Source organism: Anolis sagrei, chromosome Y (assembly GCF_037176765.1).
Source record: "Anolis sagrei isolate rAnoSag1 chromosome Y, rAnoSag1.mat, whole genome shotgun sequence".
Taxonomy (NCBI): Eukaryota; Metazoa; Chordata; class Lepidosauria; order Squamata; family Dactyloidae; genus Anolis; species Anolis sagrei.
In genome coordinates, this window is record NC_090035.1 from 64,928,655 (window position 1) to 64,945,025 (window position 16,371).

Below are 16,371 nucleotides of genomic sequence, written 5' to 3' on the forward strand. Positions count from 1 at the left end.
CTCACTGGGATGGGACTGGAAGGCACTGTTTCACAATTGTCCCATTCCTTCCTGGAGGCCCAGAAAGTGAGTTCTGTTTTGTCCCCATTCTGTTTAACATATACATGAAACCACTGGAAGAGGTCATCTGGAGTTTTAGAGTGTGGTGAAACCTATATTGACACTCAGCTCTATTAATCCTTCCCACCTAAATCCAAGGAAACTGTCCGGACCCCAGACCAGCATCTGCCATCATAGAATCATAGAGTTGGAAGAGACCTCATGGATCACCCTGTCCAACCACCTGCCAAGAAGCGGGACAATCGTGTTCAAAGCATCCCCAACAGATGGCCATCCAGCCTATTTAAAAGCCTCCATAGAAGGAGCATCCACCATACTACGGGGCAGAGAGTTCCAGAGGTGGTTCTGCCAGCTTCTTCCCCTGAAATAGAGCCCATAACATCTGGCATTGGTAGAGTCATAGAACCACAGATTTGGAAGAGACCTCGTGGGCCATCCACTCCGACCCCCTGCCAAGAAGCAGGAAAATTATATTCAAAGCACCCCGACAGATGGCCATCCAGCCTATTTAAAAGCCTCCATAGAGGGAGCCTCCACAACACTCCGGGGCAGAGAGTTCCACTGCTGAACAGCTCTCACAGAAAGTTCTTCCTAGTGTTCAGGTGGAATCTCCTTTCTTGTAGTTTGAAGCCATTGTTCTACATCCTAGTCTCCAGGGCAGCAGAAAACAAGCTTGCTCCCTCCTCCCTATGACTTCCTCTCACGTATTTATACATGGCTATCATGTCTCCTCTGAGCCTTCTCTTCTTCAGGTTAAACATGCCCAGCTCCCCAAACTGCTCCTCATAGGGCTTGTTCTCCAGACCCTTGATCATTTTAGTGGCCCTCCTCTGGACACATTCCAGCTTGTCAACATTTCCCTTCAATTGTGGTGCCCAGAATTGGATACAGTATTCCAGATGTGGTCTAACCAAGGCAGAATAGAGGGATAGCATGACTTCCCTAGATCTAGACACAATATTCCTATTAATGCAGGCCAAATTCCCGTTGGCTCCCCCCCCCCCCCCCCCAGCTGCATCATATTGTTGGCTCATGTTTAACTTGTTGTCCATGAGGACTCCAAGATCTTTTTCACACGTACCCCTCTTGAGCCATTCATCCCCCATTCTGTATCTTTGCATTTCATTTTTTCTGCCTAGACTCCCATTGATGCAGGCCAAAATCCCATTGGCTTTTTTTGCCACCACATTCTATGTTCCTATAATATGAGTTGTGCAGCTTTCGATGACTTTCCTTTTACCTTTATCAACAGTTGAATGTCCTTTTAATTTGAGTTCAGCTATTCTATTATTGTTATTTGATACAAAACAAGATAAGTACACAGCAAACAAGATCACTATACTGGCTTTTGTATTAAATCACACATCGGACTCTTCCGAAGTGTCTAGGACTGTGTGATATATCCGCGAATAATGCATCCAGATCCAAGTAGGATGATCTTTTGCAGCTGACGGATGGCTCTTTTCGTTCTGGATTGTGTCTTCTTTGACAACTAAAGAAATGTATAAACAGATACTTAGGAAATAGAAGTCGGTACCAGGTGGGAGATAAGAACAGAGAAACATATAATGGGGCTGCAGCCCATAAGTTGGTAGATTTTGAGCTTCCATAAACTAGATATAATTTTAAAGATGAAAATCACATCCAAGAAGAAGATTTTAGTATGGTAACATCCCCTCTACTGATTATTATGGTATGTGAACATTAATATACATGTGTGAAGATATATGAGCTTTTAGCAATGGTATGATGTAGGTGTAAATAAATAGCTGTTACAGTTCTGATAATTTTTAAAAGAAAATATATAAATATCTAGCTGTTGTTATGCTGACTTTATGCTGGCTTTGGAAAATTCCCTAGTGCTTTATTCTGCACAGAGAGAAATAAAAGTGAGGCGGATCTCCACTTTGGTGTCTTTTTCATTGGGCTAAACCAGGCATGGGCAAACTTCGGCCCTCTGGGTGTTTTGGACTTCAACTCCCACAATTCCTAACAGCCTACTGGCTGTTAGGAATTGTGGGAGTTGAAGTCCAAAACACCCAGAGGGCTGAAGTTTGCCCATGCCTGGGTTAAACGCACCGCGCCAAATAAAAGGTGATTTTTGACATCAGTAGTAGTTTAGTGGGTGGTTTTGTTAGATGTAATGTGTGTTATATGCTTTGTTTTTGAATTGTATTTGTGTCTGGTTAGCTTTTCTCAAATGTTGTTTTATATGCCAAAACCTTTTTTGGGATGATGCCCTCAGAGAGGACCCCCCAAAGCCTGTTAATATTATTGAATGTGATAGGTTCAATCTCAGTAACAGTTGCTTAAACTATGCCATTGAAATAAAAAGAATGTCTAACAACTAAGTAGATAAGTAAAAAATAGGGAGCTGGTGTGGTTAAACGTTGTCAAGAGACGTTGCCCAGTATGTTTGGCTTTTCATATTTAGCGCAGAGCTCAGAAAACATACTTTTTACTCTTTTTATCAAGTCAGAAGCAACTTGAGAAACTGCAAGTTGCTTCTGGTGTGAGAGAATTTGCCGTCTGCAGAGATGTTGCCCATGGGACATCCGGATGTGTTACCATGCTGTGGGAGGCTTTTCTCATGTCCCTTCATGGAAGCTAGAGCTGACAAACAGGAGCTCACCTGATTTGACCCGCTGATCTTCAAGTCAGCAGTTTAACCGGCACAAAGGATTTAACCAAATGGTTCTCAACCTGGGGGTCACTAGGTGTTTTGTCCCTACAACTCCCAAAAATCCCAGCTAGTTAACCAGCTGTTAGGATTTCTGGTAGTTGAAGGCCAAAACATCTGGGGACCCACACGCTGAGAACCATTGGGTTAAACCCTTTGTGCTGGTTAAACTGCTGACCTGAAGGTTGGTGGGTCAAATCAGGTGAGCTCCTGTTTGTCAGCTCTAGCTTCCATGAAGGAACATGAGAAAAGGCTCCCACAGCATGGTAACACATCAGGGTGTCCCCTGGGCAACGTCTCTGCAGACAGCCAATTCTCTCACACCATAAGCGACTTGCAGTTTCTCAAGTTGTTTTGGACACGATAAAAAAGGGTAAAAAGTATGTTTTCTGAGCTGTGCACTAAATATGAAAAGCCAAACATAGTCCAGTTTTTGACATCTTTTGGAAGGACTTCTTCAAAGAATAGATTGGGCCATTAGCCCCAAAGGACATTGTCTGTTTTGAGCAGATTTTCCCAGCTCTATTCTTAACACTTTCCCAAACCACTATTTTTAACAGCACATGGAAATTTATCTAAACAAGGCAAGTTTTCTAAGTTCTGTTTTAAACAGAAAAAATAGTCAAACTTTATTTTATTACATATCAAAGCACTGATTTTAACAGACACAAAAAACCGAATTAATAAATCTCTGCTTTTAATGAGTTGCTCAGAGATGATGATGATGATAATGATGATAGGCCTAGATGATAAGACTAGCAACAAAAATGGCAATGCTATCTGTGCAGGCCAGTTAAATTTCATGGAGCTTACAACTATAACATGCTGGGAATCTAACATATCACAATGATGTTTTCAGGATCTTCTTCAGGGGTGAAGAAAGGAGAAAAAGACAAGGTGGTGAGGAGAGATAAGATTATAACCTTCGCAGGCATGACTTGTGGGGATGAGAGACAGGGCCTTCTCAGTGGTGGCTCCTTGGCTGTGGAACTTCCTAGTGGGATTTGATCAGTCCCTTTCCTCCTGTCATTTTGCAAACAAGAGAAACTTGGCTTTGGGAGCAAGCATTTGGCCCAGTATAATTGATGCAGTGGGTTAAACCACTGAGCTGCTGAAAAGTCTGAAAAGTCGCAGGTTTTCTGAAAAGTCGCAGGTTTTCTGAAAAGTCGCAGGTTTGAATCCGGGTAGTGGTGTGATTCCGGGTAGTGGTGTGAGCTCCTGCTGTTGGCCACAGCTTCTGCTAACCTAGCTGTTCAAAAACATGCTAATGTGAGTAGATCAATAGATACTGCTCCAGCAGGAAGGTAACGACACTGCATGCAGTCATGCTGGCCACATGACCTTGGAGGTGTCTACAGACAATGCCGGCTCTTTAGCTTAGAAATGGAGATGAACACCAACCTCCATAGTCAGACATGACTTAACTTAATTTACATAATTATCTGTGCAATACAGATGTGTAATCAACATCTGGTCTGAATTTGGATCATGTGATTTTAATGTTTTTAATTTTTATACTTAATGTTTTAATGTCCTATTATCTTATGGTGAACTTGTCCTATTGCATTTTATGCTTAGTCATATGCTGTTTGATTTATGATTTGGTTTATATATGTAAGGCATTGAATTTTGCCATTATTTTTTGTAAACTGGTTTGAGTCCCCACAGGGGCGAGAAAAGCGGTATATAAATACTATAAATAAATAAATCTCCAACTCCCAAGCAGTGCAATGGCCATATTGGTGTTCTCCTAAACATGGATGCTGCCTGGTTGTCGTTGTTGAATGTTGAGTCAGGAGCCATTAAGTACCAGGCTTGCCACTTTCAACAAATGGACAGATGTATGCTTAATCCATATATATCACCAACAGAATTCTACCTATAATATGTAGAAAAGTATACTGGAGGTGCAGTAATCATGGTACAGGCTAAGAAGAAAAGAGTCCCTGTTTTCACATGTTTCTGAGAAGGTGGACAGACAAAAGGAAGTCTGGAAACTTAGGTCGGAAAAGAGATGGCTGGTGGAAGGACCAGGAAGGATCAGTGGTCAGAGTAAAGAGAAGAGAGTGGGCAGAGAGGAAAGATGCACCTAGCATGGGCTGATCTAACCATATAGCATCATTTCATAGTCTGTGATTGTAATTATTTTGTGAAAATAAGTCCCCAAAAATGAAAGAATGCATGTTGCAGTCCAAAAAAGGACTTTCTCAAGCTTTGTCATCTTTACAGAAGGGTAATAATATAGTTCCATTGACAATGCCAAGCCAATTAATAACTGTGCTGTTCACTCATCAAATATACCAGTGTTCCTACTTGCTCTTTGACACCAGTTGGGTTGCCTGCACCTGCTGTATTATTTTAGTCTGAGATATATACGTATTTGACGTTTATCACTTGTCACCAGTTTTTAAAGATAGTCCTATATGATATCAAATGCAAGGCTTGGCAGCATACATGTCCCGTTTCTGGTCCTTTTGCCTCCTGATGCGTTTAACATGTTGGAACAGCCTGCTGCATGCCCCTTTGCTGAACAATTCCAAGAGCAGGATGACAAACCAGCATTCTTCAGACTTGTACCTTGGAGGAGCAGGATCTTCTTGCTATGAATGTTAAAGGGCGCATCCTCAGTCTACCCTTTTAGCAACAGTCATTTTCAAGAGGAGGTACACAATCAAAGCCATGACCCCAAACAACACGGCTAAGTTGGCATAAAACAGTGCTCGCCTGGAGTTTGTTCGTGCAACTGTGGTGTCCCCAGCACCGACGGCAGCACGTGTCTGGAAAGGAAGAGAGAAACACATGATGGAGTCAAGAAAAAACAGAAACTGGAGGAGATTTCTGGCAGGAAGAAATGGGGCTGCTTGTGTCATCTAATCATGGCCTAAATTATATTGCTTTGACAAGAGTATGCCTATTAAATCAATTAGATTTCTCTGTTTTGACTCACAATGCAACAATTGGTTGAATTGGATAGTATAGTCAGATTTATTAGGCACTAGCCATCCCCTGCCACAAGCTGCTGTGGCCCAGTCTGTGTATGTGTGTTTTGTGTGTGTATATGTGTGTGTCTGTGTATATATATATCTGGTTTTGCGCATGCGTTGTAATGTATATTTGGGGGGGGGGGGGGGTGGCTTTTAAAGTCTCTTCTGCTGTGTTTTTCAGTGTTTTTATGAGTGATGGTCGCTTGTTGGCCTGATAGGTGTATTGTATCCAAATTTAGTGTCTATTCATCCAGTGGTTTTTGTGTTAGGTTAATCCCACAAACTAACATTACATTTTTATTTATATCGATTTACCTAATAATAAGTCTAGGCTGAATTGGCACTGAACTGGCACTAAGGCTCTAACTCAGGGCAGTTCCAGACATCCCTTTATCCCAAAATTATCTACATTAAAAAAATACGGATTTTTTTGGAGTCTGTCCGCACCCACCTAAGAAAGCATGCACTTTCTAGGGTGGGTGTCCACACGTTCTGTCGGGACTAGCCCAAGAGAATGTGTGGAGGCCCTACCCCACTCTCCCAAAGCCCCCAGATCACTTAGAAAACTAAGAAAAACGTACGTAGCCTCCATTAAAAGCCCCGGCAAGCTCTCTTGGTGCATAGAAATGACGTGCTAGGAGGGGGGGGGGAGCGATTTTCTTCCCTCCTCCCCTCCCCTTCTCTCCTGGTGCATCATTTCTACATGTCGGGAGAGCTTGCCAGGGCTTCTAATGGAGGCTATATAAGTTTTTCTTAGTTTTCTAAGGGATCTAAGGGCTTGGGAGGAGGGAGGTGAGTATTCTCACAGTTTACCGGGTTTATTTAGCCCAGTAAATTGTGAAAATACTGTCTAGACTGCAGTATTCTGCAGTCCAGACCTGAAAATAATACATTTATCCTGTGCCTTCCAAGAAGGCGTGGAATAAATGCACTATCAAATTAATTCACAACAAACCAGGGTTTTCCTGGTTTGTAATGAATTAATGTGGGACTGTCCAGAATGTTCCTGCAATAAAGGGCCTGTCTAGATGGGCCCTGAGTTTTACTGCTGTTGCATTATTGCCCTGGTTTGACCCTTTTATTTGACTCTTCATATTTAAATATGTATGACAGGGTAGAGTTGAGTTGGATGAGCCCTGTGAGTCTAATATGAATTCATTGGTTTGGACTTTAAACTTTGGCATAGCAGCAAACAAGCTGGTTTCTTATACGAAATGACAACCCTTCAGTTCTTTGAAGATAGTAATTGTATCCAACAGTTGTATCCATCATCAAGCCATTTCTTTTGCATGGTAAATATGCCCACTTACCTCAACCTATGTTCTTCATAGGCCTAGTTTCTAGAGCAGTGCTTCCCCAGATGTTTTGGCCTTCAATTCCCTAACAGATGGTAAACTGGAAATAGTAAACTGGCTGAGATTTTTGGGAGTTGTAGGTCAAAACACCTGGGAACCCAAAGGTTGAGAACCACTGTTCTAGAGGCTTTCCCATCTTCTGCATTCTTCTGAGGAAATCTTAACTTTTCCAAGCAAGGCCCTGATCAAAGACAATCTGGAAATAGAAGTGTATGACAAATGGGGAAAGAGAGCAGTGGTACTACCTGAGCCAATTTGGAACTCATTATTCATTACTGCTGGATAATTGCCTAACATATTGCATGCCTGGTGAGAAATGGTGATTCCAGAAACTTTGAGAGTTCAATGTCTGCCAAAGGTTGCATTAAAAATTAGACCACTCAGGAGTATAATGAGTGCTGCAGAGATTGGAATGCCATTTGACCATGAAAACAGGGAAGATTCTAGATTGAAGGGTGGGGAAAATGGCCTAACCAGGTGATCCAGCAACTTCCAGATTCCTTCTTTATATTGCAGTGTCACATGTACACAAACTTTATCCAAGATAGTGGCATCTCTTACATGGCAACACTACTCAGAGGCAAACCGATAAGAGATATTCGAGGAAAACCACTGATCAAAGTACTGGCGGTTCCCAAGTTACAGACATCTGACTTACAAAGCACCCCTAGTTAAGACAACAGGAAGTGAGAGAAATCTACCCTTAGAAAGGGAAATCCACTCCTGAAAGAATTATCATGGGGAAAAGGTGTCTCCACTGAAGCTTTCTCACCAATCCTTGTTGCCACAAGAAGTCAATTTTTTCAACATCCAATTCTCACAGGGACAGAAAGTGCAACAAAATCTTCGAAGAAGAGGCACAGACAGCAACACAAATGCCACAGGGAGGTTAACCTTTTTCTGTGCTATCCAAAGCTCTCTCTCACACACACATGGCTGGAACTACACTTAAACTATTTATATGTTCTGACTTACATACAAACCTACGGAACTCAGAGACTGCCTGTACTTATTTTAGGTGGAGAAATGGTGGAGTGGACGTTCATAGGTTAGGAGTTGGGCTTGGAGCAAACCTTCCTTGCTTCAAGAAAAATAGCACTTCGATCCTAGGGTTTAGGATGCATATGTTCACCAACCAAACTATAGGGTTGCACTCAATCTTCCTTGAAATGAAAACCTAAGCAGGAGCAGGCTTTATGAGTAAGCCAATGGAGAGTCACCAGGGAAAACTAGGCATTTCCAGGTAGGTCCATGACCATTTACAGCAGTGGTTCTCAACCTGGGGTCCCCAGATGTTTTTGGCCTTCAACTCCCAGAAATCCTAACAGCTGGTAAACTGGCTGGGATTTCTGGGAGATGTAGGCCAAAAACATCTGGACCCCAGGTTGAGAACCACTGATTTACAGCAATGGTTCCCAATCCGTGGGCTGCGAGACCTAAAATAAGGTCAGTGGCTCTAGATTATTAAAATGGTTTTCTGTGGGTGAGCAGATGGTGACTTCTGGATGGCATATGTTCTGTATCAGAAACTAGAGCTGATGTGCTCTATCTAAAGTTATTTTCTGAATCAGCACTCCAAATAACTAAATCAAATCTAAAGTTGACCAAAAACAGATTTGTAACTCTTTTGGTACTAATGTTGAAGAGTGGTCCCTGGTCAAAAAAGGTTAGGAACCACTGAGTTAGAGCTCACAAGACTGTGTAAGGTGGCCTGACTCACTGCAAATGAGAATCACTATACTCTAGTGATTCTCAATCTGTGGGTCCCCAGATGTTTTGGCTTTCAACTCCCAGAAATAAAACACCTAGTAAACTGACTGGTATTTCTGGGAGTTGTAGGCCAAAACACCTGGGGACCCACACATTGAGAACCACAACTCTATATTGTAGCTTGGCTAAAACACTAAAGGGGATTCTGAGAGATGAAAATGACCATCACCAGGGCTACCTGGAAGGAGTTCATGATGGTGTCCTACAAAATAGCACCTGCTCGGTTTGTGTGTGTACCATTGAGCCCTGCCCCAACCCAAGCATCCTGCTTGCCAGAGCGCCTTCCACTTCCACATGCAAGTGACAAAACCTTCTATGAGGTATTTTGTTGCCACCTCAACTTTTTCAGAGACACAGCTGATGAATTAAATAATCAGTTGTGTAATGAAATGCATTTCAAGCTTAAACCTTGTCAGAAACCTAGCTAGATGGGACTGTCTAGCTAAAAACCTGTACAGAAGTGCTCTCAACCTGTGGGTCCCCAGGTGTTTTGGCCTTCAACTCCCAGAAATCCTAACAGTTGGTAAACTGGCTGGGATTTCTGGGAGTTGTAGGCCAAAACACCTGCCGACCCACAGGTTGAGAAGCACCGCTGTACAGCCTTCCCCGAACAGCCAAGTCATTCTACCATACAAATGGTACATGGGCAAGAGATATTTTCCAGCTAGAAAAGCAAAGAAAACCATCAGGAAATTTCCTGCTACAGCCCTGGGCACCAGAAACCCATTGTGTATTCACAGTTTTTTAACAATAAAAACACTGTACTGTTCCATTATCCGGGTGGACTCCAAACGGAGGCCTAGATAGAAAAGGAAGATACCAAAAGACTCTTGCTTGAATTTACTGCAACACTCAACCAGCTAATCAACTCTCAACAAAGGATTCCCCCAGGCAGGAAGAAACCACAACTTGAAAACTGCTAGGCCATTAAATGCTTATCAAGGTGGCCAATTGACACAGCCACACCTACCTCCAACAGACAAGAGTTCTTTGTCCCACCCTGGACATTCCATAGATATATAAACCCAATTTTCCTAGTTTCCAACAGATCTCACAATTTCTGAGGATGCCTGCCATAGATGCAGGCAAAACATCAGGAGAGAATGCTTATGGAATATGGCCATACAGCCCAAAAAACTTACAGCAACTCAGTGATTCCAACCATGAAAGTCTTTGACAATACATCAGACAGCTAACCCTGCAGATGGCTTAGTTGTGGCCATTTTCTGCACCCCACCCCCATTTTGTTTTTGTTTTTTTCTTGCCAACAGACCACTTCCTCAAACACAGGGGAACTCCAGACAAGAAACAATCAGGAACACATAATCATCTCTCAACAAAGATGTGGCTTCTTACTTCTCAGGCAGTAACAAGCCACACCTAAAAACTGTCAGGCCATCAAATACTAATCAAGGTGGCCAACTGAAACATTCACACCTAACTCCAACAGACAAGAGTTCTTTCTCCCACCCTGGACCTTCCAAAGATGTATACACCCAATGTTCCTAGTTTCCAACAAACTTCACAACCTCTGAGGATGCCTGCTAGAGATGCAGGTGAAACGTCAGGAGAGAATGCTTCTAGAACATGGCCATTAAGCCTGAAAACCCTACGACAAGCCAGACCACTTCCTGTAGCAATCCTCTTCACACTTAAGGCTCAGGAAGGAAACCTCAAATGAAATCCAAAAATCTAGAGTATATCCTCTGCATGTTTAACTACATCCTTCTCCAACACATATTTTTCTCAAAGCTGGGGAAAAGTAGGTTATCACAAGGGGTTCTACCGCAATGGCTTGCAGCTGAGGCAAGTAAATGCTCTAGCTAAGTTAGCATAAATTTATTTATTTATTTATTTACGACATTTATATGCCTGGTCTTATCACCCCGAAGGGAACTCAGAGCGGCTTACAAGATATATATATATATATATATACACACACACACACACACACACACACAAACATATACATACAATATATTATATTATTAGCATAGTAAAATATCAGTATTATATATTACTATATTGTACTGTACCATTATATTGTAATATTCTTAGTAATATTACATGCAATATAAAATATATAATTATGATATCATAAAAGAAAGGCAGCAAAGGGAGTTTCTCTTCTCTTTTTTTAGTTTGCAGTGACACTGCCTCTTCCTGGCAAACACAGACACTTACCAGCATAGAATAAACAAAGGCAACAATGCCCAAAGGAACACAGCAACAAAGCATGGTAAAGATGGAGTAGGCCAGGTAATCAGGTACATAGGTAGGCTGGACCGGTGTGATGAAGACGGCCTGCGGCGGATGAAAGAGCACTCCCTCGCTGGGTCCTACCACCCCTGGTGAACTGTAATAAGGTGGACACTGACTCGGCAGAGGAGGCACTGCCCCATAACCCATAGGTGGTGGGGCTGGCCCCGAAGGAGGTTTCAGTAGATCAGGTTCTTCATAAAGCTGATATTCGGAGTATGGAGGTGGAGTGTCTTCGGTCTTCTCATTATTTGGGTGACTCATCATGCAGGTCTCTTCTCCTCCTGCCTTTCTTTCTCTCTCTTTGCAGCTCTGCAAGTGCAGTGTTCCTTTCCTTTTTCACTTCTTCATCATTCTCTTTTCAGCTGCCTGCATTAGCTTTGAGTTCCCTGCTTTTTCTCCTTTTTTTTTGCCCTCTTAGTCCTTTTCCTTTCCTTCCTGCACTACCCAGATGATCGCTCACAATATTCTTTTGGCTCAAAGCTTCCCTTGCAAATCAGGCTACTCTGTTCTGCTTCTCTGCAGAAGGGATGTGGTTAAGAACTGCTTTGGCTCATGAGCAAAACTACTGGGCATTACATCAGAGAGAGAAAAATGACTGGGTAGAATTTAAAAGCTGGCAATCAATAAAACCCCGATGAGCTGCTGGATGTTCTGTTTTCTCAGTCTCTCTCTCTCTCTCCTTTGCCCATCCTTTGTTGCCTTCTTCCTCCCCTGGTGCATTCCTCTGCCTGCTGAAGCTCCTTTTTTCAATTTAGATGCTTGCTTTATAATGCAGGTCACTCCAGTCTTCTGTACTTAAGGGACTACGGTATTATTTATTGCTCTTGATTTAGGCAGAATGACATCACTGTGTCTTAAAGTCGGGAAGAATGACTCAGGTGGAATAAGGAATCCACCAATGAAATCCTCAGATGAATACCTACTTACCTAGGTGATCCCTCGTAGCTCAAGGATGATGGTCTTCCAGATGTAGTGTCTTGGTGGTGGGTACATAGGTGGCTGTGAAGCCCTATTCTTGATCTGCATGTTCTGCTGGAAACATTAGTTTCCAAGAGGAAGGCGGTCCCAGTCAGGGTTGGCTTGATGCGCCTTCCTCTTGGCATGTTTCCCCCTTTCCCCCTCCATTTGGTCCTCCAAGGACCAAGGCAGTGACATCTCCAGCCCATCCCTTGTTTGGGTATCAGCCAGCACGTCAATGACTTAAATCAAGAAATAGTTTTCTATAAAGCCCTAAACGACTCCGGCCCTGTTTACCTCTCCGAACGTATTCTCCCCTATGAACCATCAAGATTACTAAGATCATCTGGAGAGGCCCTGCTCTCGGTCCCACCAGCCTCGCAAGCGTGGCTGGTGGGGACGAGGGACAGGGCCTTCTCGGTGGTGGCCCCACGACTCTGGAACTCTCTCCCTCTGGAGGCCAGAACCGCCCCATCCATCCTAACATTTAGGAAACGGGTGAAGACGTGGCTGTGGAGTCAGGCCTTCGAGGAATGAGACAACACCATAGGACTCTGGATGGAAGTGGATATAGATCCATCCTATTAGGACGACTGACCACTGTAGTTTTATATTTAGTGTTTTTAAAGTTGTTTTGTAATTTGTGATATATGATATTTTAATGAATGTATATGTTTTTATGGCTGTAAACCGGGCTGAGTCCCTCGACAAGGTTGAGAAGCTCGGTATACAAAACTGTGAAATAAATAAATAATAAATAAAATCTACAGAGACACTTGCTGGAACACCCCAGCAAGCGAGAGTCCAAAAGTGGCAAGCTCAAACCCAGAACCTCAATCAATGGCTGATACCAAATGAGAGACTCCTCCCTGGGCACACAGAAAACTGAGCGACTTGGAAGGCGCTGAACAGACTCTGCACCACGAGATGCAGAGCCAATCCTAAGAAATTGGGCTACAAAGTGGAATCCATGACATGCAAGTGTGGAGAAGAGCAAACCACAGACCACCTGCTGCAATGCAACCTGAGCCCTGCTATATGCACAATGGAGAACCTCCTTGCGGCAACACCAGAGGCACTCCAAGTGGCCAGCTACTGGTCAAAGGACATTTAATCAGCTACCAAGCTTACAAATTCTGTGTTTTTGTCTGATAGTTTGTTTGTTTTTGTTAAAAATGTAATACAACTGTCTGGTTGCTGATGACACGATAAAAAAATAAATACCCTCCATTTGTGCCTCTTTTAATTTCGCAGCACTGCTGGTCACAGCTGACCTCCAGTTAGAGCACTCAAGGGCCAGGGCTTTCCAGTTCTCTGTGTCTATGCCACAGTTTTTAAGGTTGGCTTTAAGCCCATCTTTCAATCTCTTTTCCTATCCATCAACATTCTGTTTCTCATTCTTGAGTTTGGAGTATAGTAACTGTTTTGGGAGACGGTGATCAGGCATTTGGACAATTGTGAAACTGAATCCCATCATCCTCATCAGAATCATTGACACTTTCACTCTGTGATTCCAGCTGAGTCACAACATTGGAATTGGCTGGTGACTGTAGGAAAAGCACTTTGGTTTTCTCAATGATCAATTAGAGGCCGAGCTTCTCATATGCTTCTACAAAGATGTTTAGAGTGGCTTGTAGGTCTTCTTCTGAATGTGCACAGATGATGTTGTCATCAGCATACTGGAGTTCTATAACAGATGTTGTTGTGACCTTGGTTTTGACTTTCAGTCTGCTGAGGTTAATATTAGTATATTGATACCGGATGTATCTGTTTTGCAAGAAAAGATTGTTGGATTGACATTCTACACTGCCAGATAATTCAGGTTGTCAGAACAGAAAATCCACATTATCTGATTTGAGCTGGATTAGCTTAGTCTACACTGCTGCTTTATAATCCAGTTCAAAGCAGGTAATATGGATTTTATACAGCTGTGTAGAAGGGGCCTATGATATCACGCCAGGACTTTCTCTCACCTGCAGAATTCTGGGAAATGTAGTTTGGGAAGGCAAGGACCTCTGAGAATTCAAAAGATCTATCCCTAAACTACATTTCCCAGAATTCTGCAGGTGGCAGAAATGTGGGGCTGCCCACTTAAAAACCCTGGTGTGATAATGAGGTTAGAGCAGTGGTTCCCAACCTGTGGGCCACGGCCCACTGGTGGGCCGCAAGACCTAAAATATGGGCCGCGAGACATGTGGGGAAAAATGGTGCTGGGGGTGTGTGCTGCCGTTGGAGGAGAGTGAGAGAGAGAAGGAGAGGGAGAGAAGAAAGAAAGGAAGGAAGGAGACAGCATGTTGGCCTTGCCAGCACTTTCTCAACTTTGGAGGGCTTCCTGGGCTATGGTGGAGAAGACTAATCCGGTGGCAATTTTCTGCAATACAGTTTTCTGAATCAGCAGCACAAATAACCAAACCAAATCTAAAGTTGACCAAAAACTGATTTGTAACCCTTTTGGTACTAATGTTGGAGAGTGGACCATGGTCAAAGTGGTCCCTGATCAAAATGGTCCTTGGTAAAGTCATTCCTGATTTAAAAAAAAAAAGGTTGGGTTAGAGGATCTGATTCTGGAGTCTGACTTCAGAGCTCACTGACTTGAGCCAGGCACTCTCTCTCAGGACCCTTTCAGACAGGCCCTATGTCTCTGGATCTGGTCCCTGATTTGCTGTTTATCCCAGATTATCTGGTAGCGAGGACTCATATAATTCAGTTGATTGTAGTGATGTCACGAGACATCATCTCACCAAAGCGGGAGTGAAGGAAGTGAAAAGAGAGCTGCGAGGGAATATTTGTTGCTTTTCCCCATCATAGTGAGTTGTAAAACTGGAGTCTTCTTTCCATGACCAAAGATAGCATCCTATTTAGCACAAGAAGTTCAGCTTGCTAAAAAAACATGATGAAATCCTGTCTCAGAGATTGGTGTTGCTTCAGCAGATGGAGAGTCATCGAGGAGACAAAGAAGCTGAAAAGACATGGCAAACGCAAGAAGGTGATGCAGCTCATAAAAGAAATGTAGTACTTTTAGCTGATATCGAAGCAGCAGAGAAGAAGCTACACTCACGAGAACACTTACTTATCCACCCTGATATTGTTAATCTTGAGACTCTTTACTGGGCAAAAGTAGAAGAAGCAATTCCAAAATGGGAGCCATTTTTTTTAAGACGGACACAAGCCCCTGTTGGTGTTAAAACTGTTAAGTTGGCAAAGCAGGACGCAAGTCCCCAAAAAGGATCAGCACCAAGAAAGCAAAAATCTGACTGGGGTCTTGAGGAGGATTTGCACAGGCCTCCAAATATTGGGTCATAAAGTGGCTTTGTTAAATATTTGTTTGATAAGCACCAATAATTCTCAAAGTGTGTTTAGTAGTTCTTCCCCAAAGAGCTATTGTCTATGTGGAAGTGACTTTCAGATCAAACATGGATGAAACACTACAGGAGGAGAATTCAGCTGTTCATCTGCTCTGCTGAGATGGAGAAATAATGTGAACTCTGTTACTCATACTATAATTCAGTTTAAAGCAAAAAACCTGGGATCGGATCCTGAGATATAGGGCCTGTCTGGAAGAGCCCTCAGTGGGCCCTTCCACACAGCCCTATATCCCTGCCCTTCTCACCCTGAAAGGGACTCAGAGCGGCTTCACAGAACAGACATATGGCAAATATTCAATGCCAATTATGCAATTAACAAGGACAGACAACATGAACAGAGGTATAGGCCGTTTGTCCAGTCTTATTTCTGGCATCTAGGAGGCTGTGCTCTACTCTGGCCACGGGGGTGCTGTCGCTCCATCTTCCATGTTGATGAGCTTTCCTCCGATGATGTCCTTAAGGCAGCCTTTATTACCTCCCCACTAAAAGCAATACCTATTTTTCTACTCGCATTTCTGCTTTCGACCTGCTAGGTGGGCAGGTGAGCTGGGGCTAATGGCGAGTGCTCACCCCGTCCCAAGCTTGAACTGCCAATCTTCCTATCGGCAGGATTTTTCTGCAGCACAGCGATTTAGCTTGCTGTGGTAAGCCCAGCCCCTGAAAGTCTTCAACAACGCATTCCAATTAAATTCATAGGAGGTTAAAGGCAGAGGTTTTCCCCTGACATTAACTCCAGTCGTGCCCAACTCTGGGCATTGATGCTCATCTCCATTTCTAAGCCGAAGAGCCAGCGTTTTTCGTAGACACCTCCAAGGTCATGTGGCTGGCATGACTGCATGCAGTGCTGTTACCTTCCCGCTGGAGAGGTACCTATTGATCTACTCACATTTGCATATTTTCAAAGTGCTAGATTGGCAGAAGCTGGGGCTAACAGTGAG

At 43.2% G+C, this 16,371-nt stretch overlaps 2 protein-coding genes across 2 annotated transcripts in view; one reads left to right on the plus strand and one right to left on the minus strand.

Annotated features, from left to right (window-relative positions):
• Positions 1-16,371, plus strand: part of LOC137095478 (neural cell adhesion molecule 2-like) — an 83,423-nt gene that overhangs the window by 1,345 nt on the left and 65,707 nt on the right. The gene's annotated exons all lie outside the window — the stretch shown is intronic.
• LOC137095479 (proline rich transmembrane protein 1B-like) lies at positions 3,283-11,919 on the minus strand. Its single transcript, XM_067462203.1, has 2 exons — positions 11,034-11,919; positions 3,283-5,517 (listed from the first exon to the last, which is right to left on the minus strand). Exons 1-2 carry the CDS (start codon positions 11,373-11,375, stop codon positions 5,365-5,367), a joined length of 495 nt encoding a protein of 164 aa, XP_067318304.1. The 5' UTR covers positions 11,376-11,919; the 3' UTR covers positions 3,283-5,364.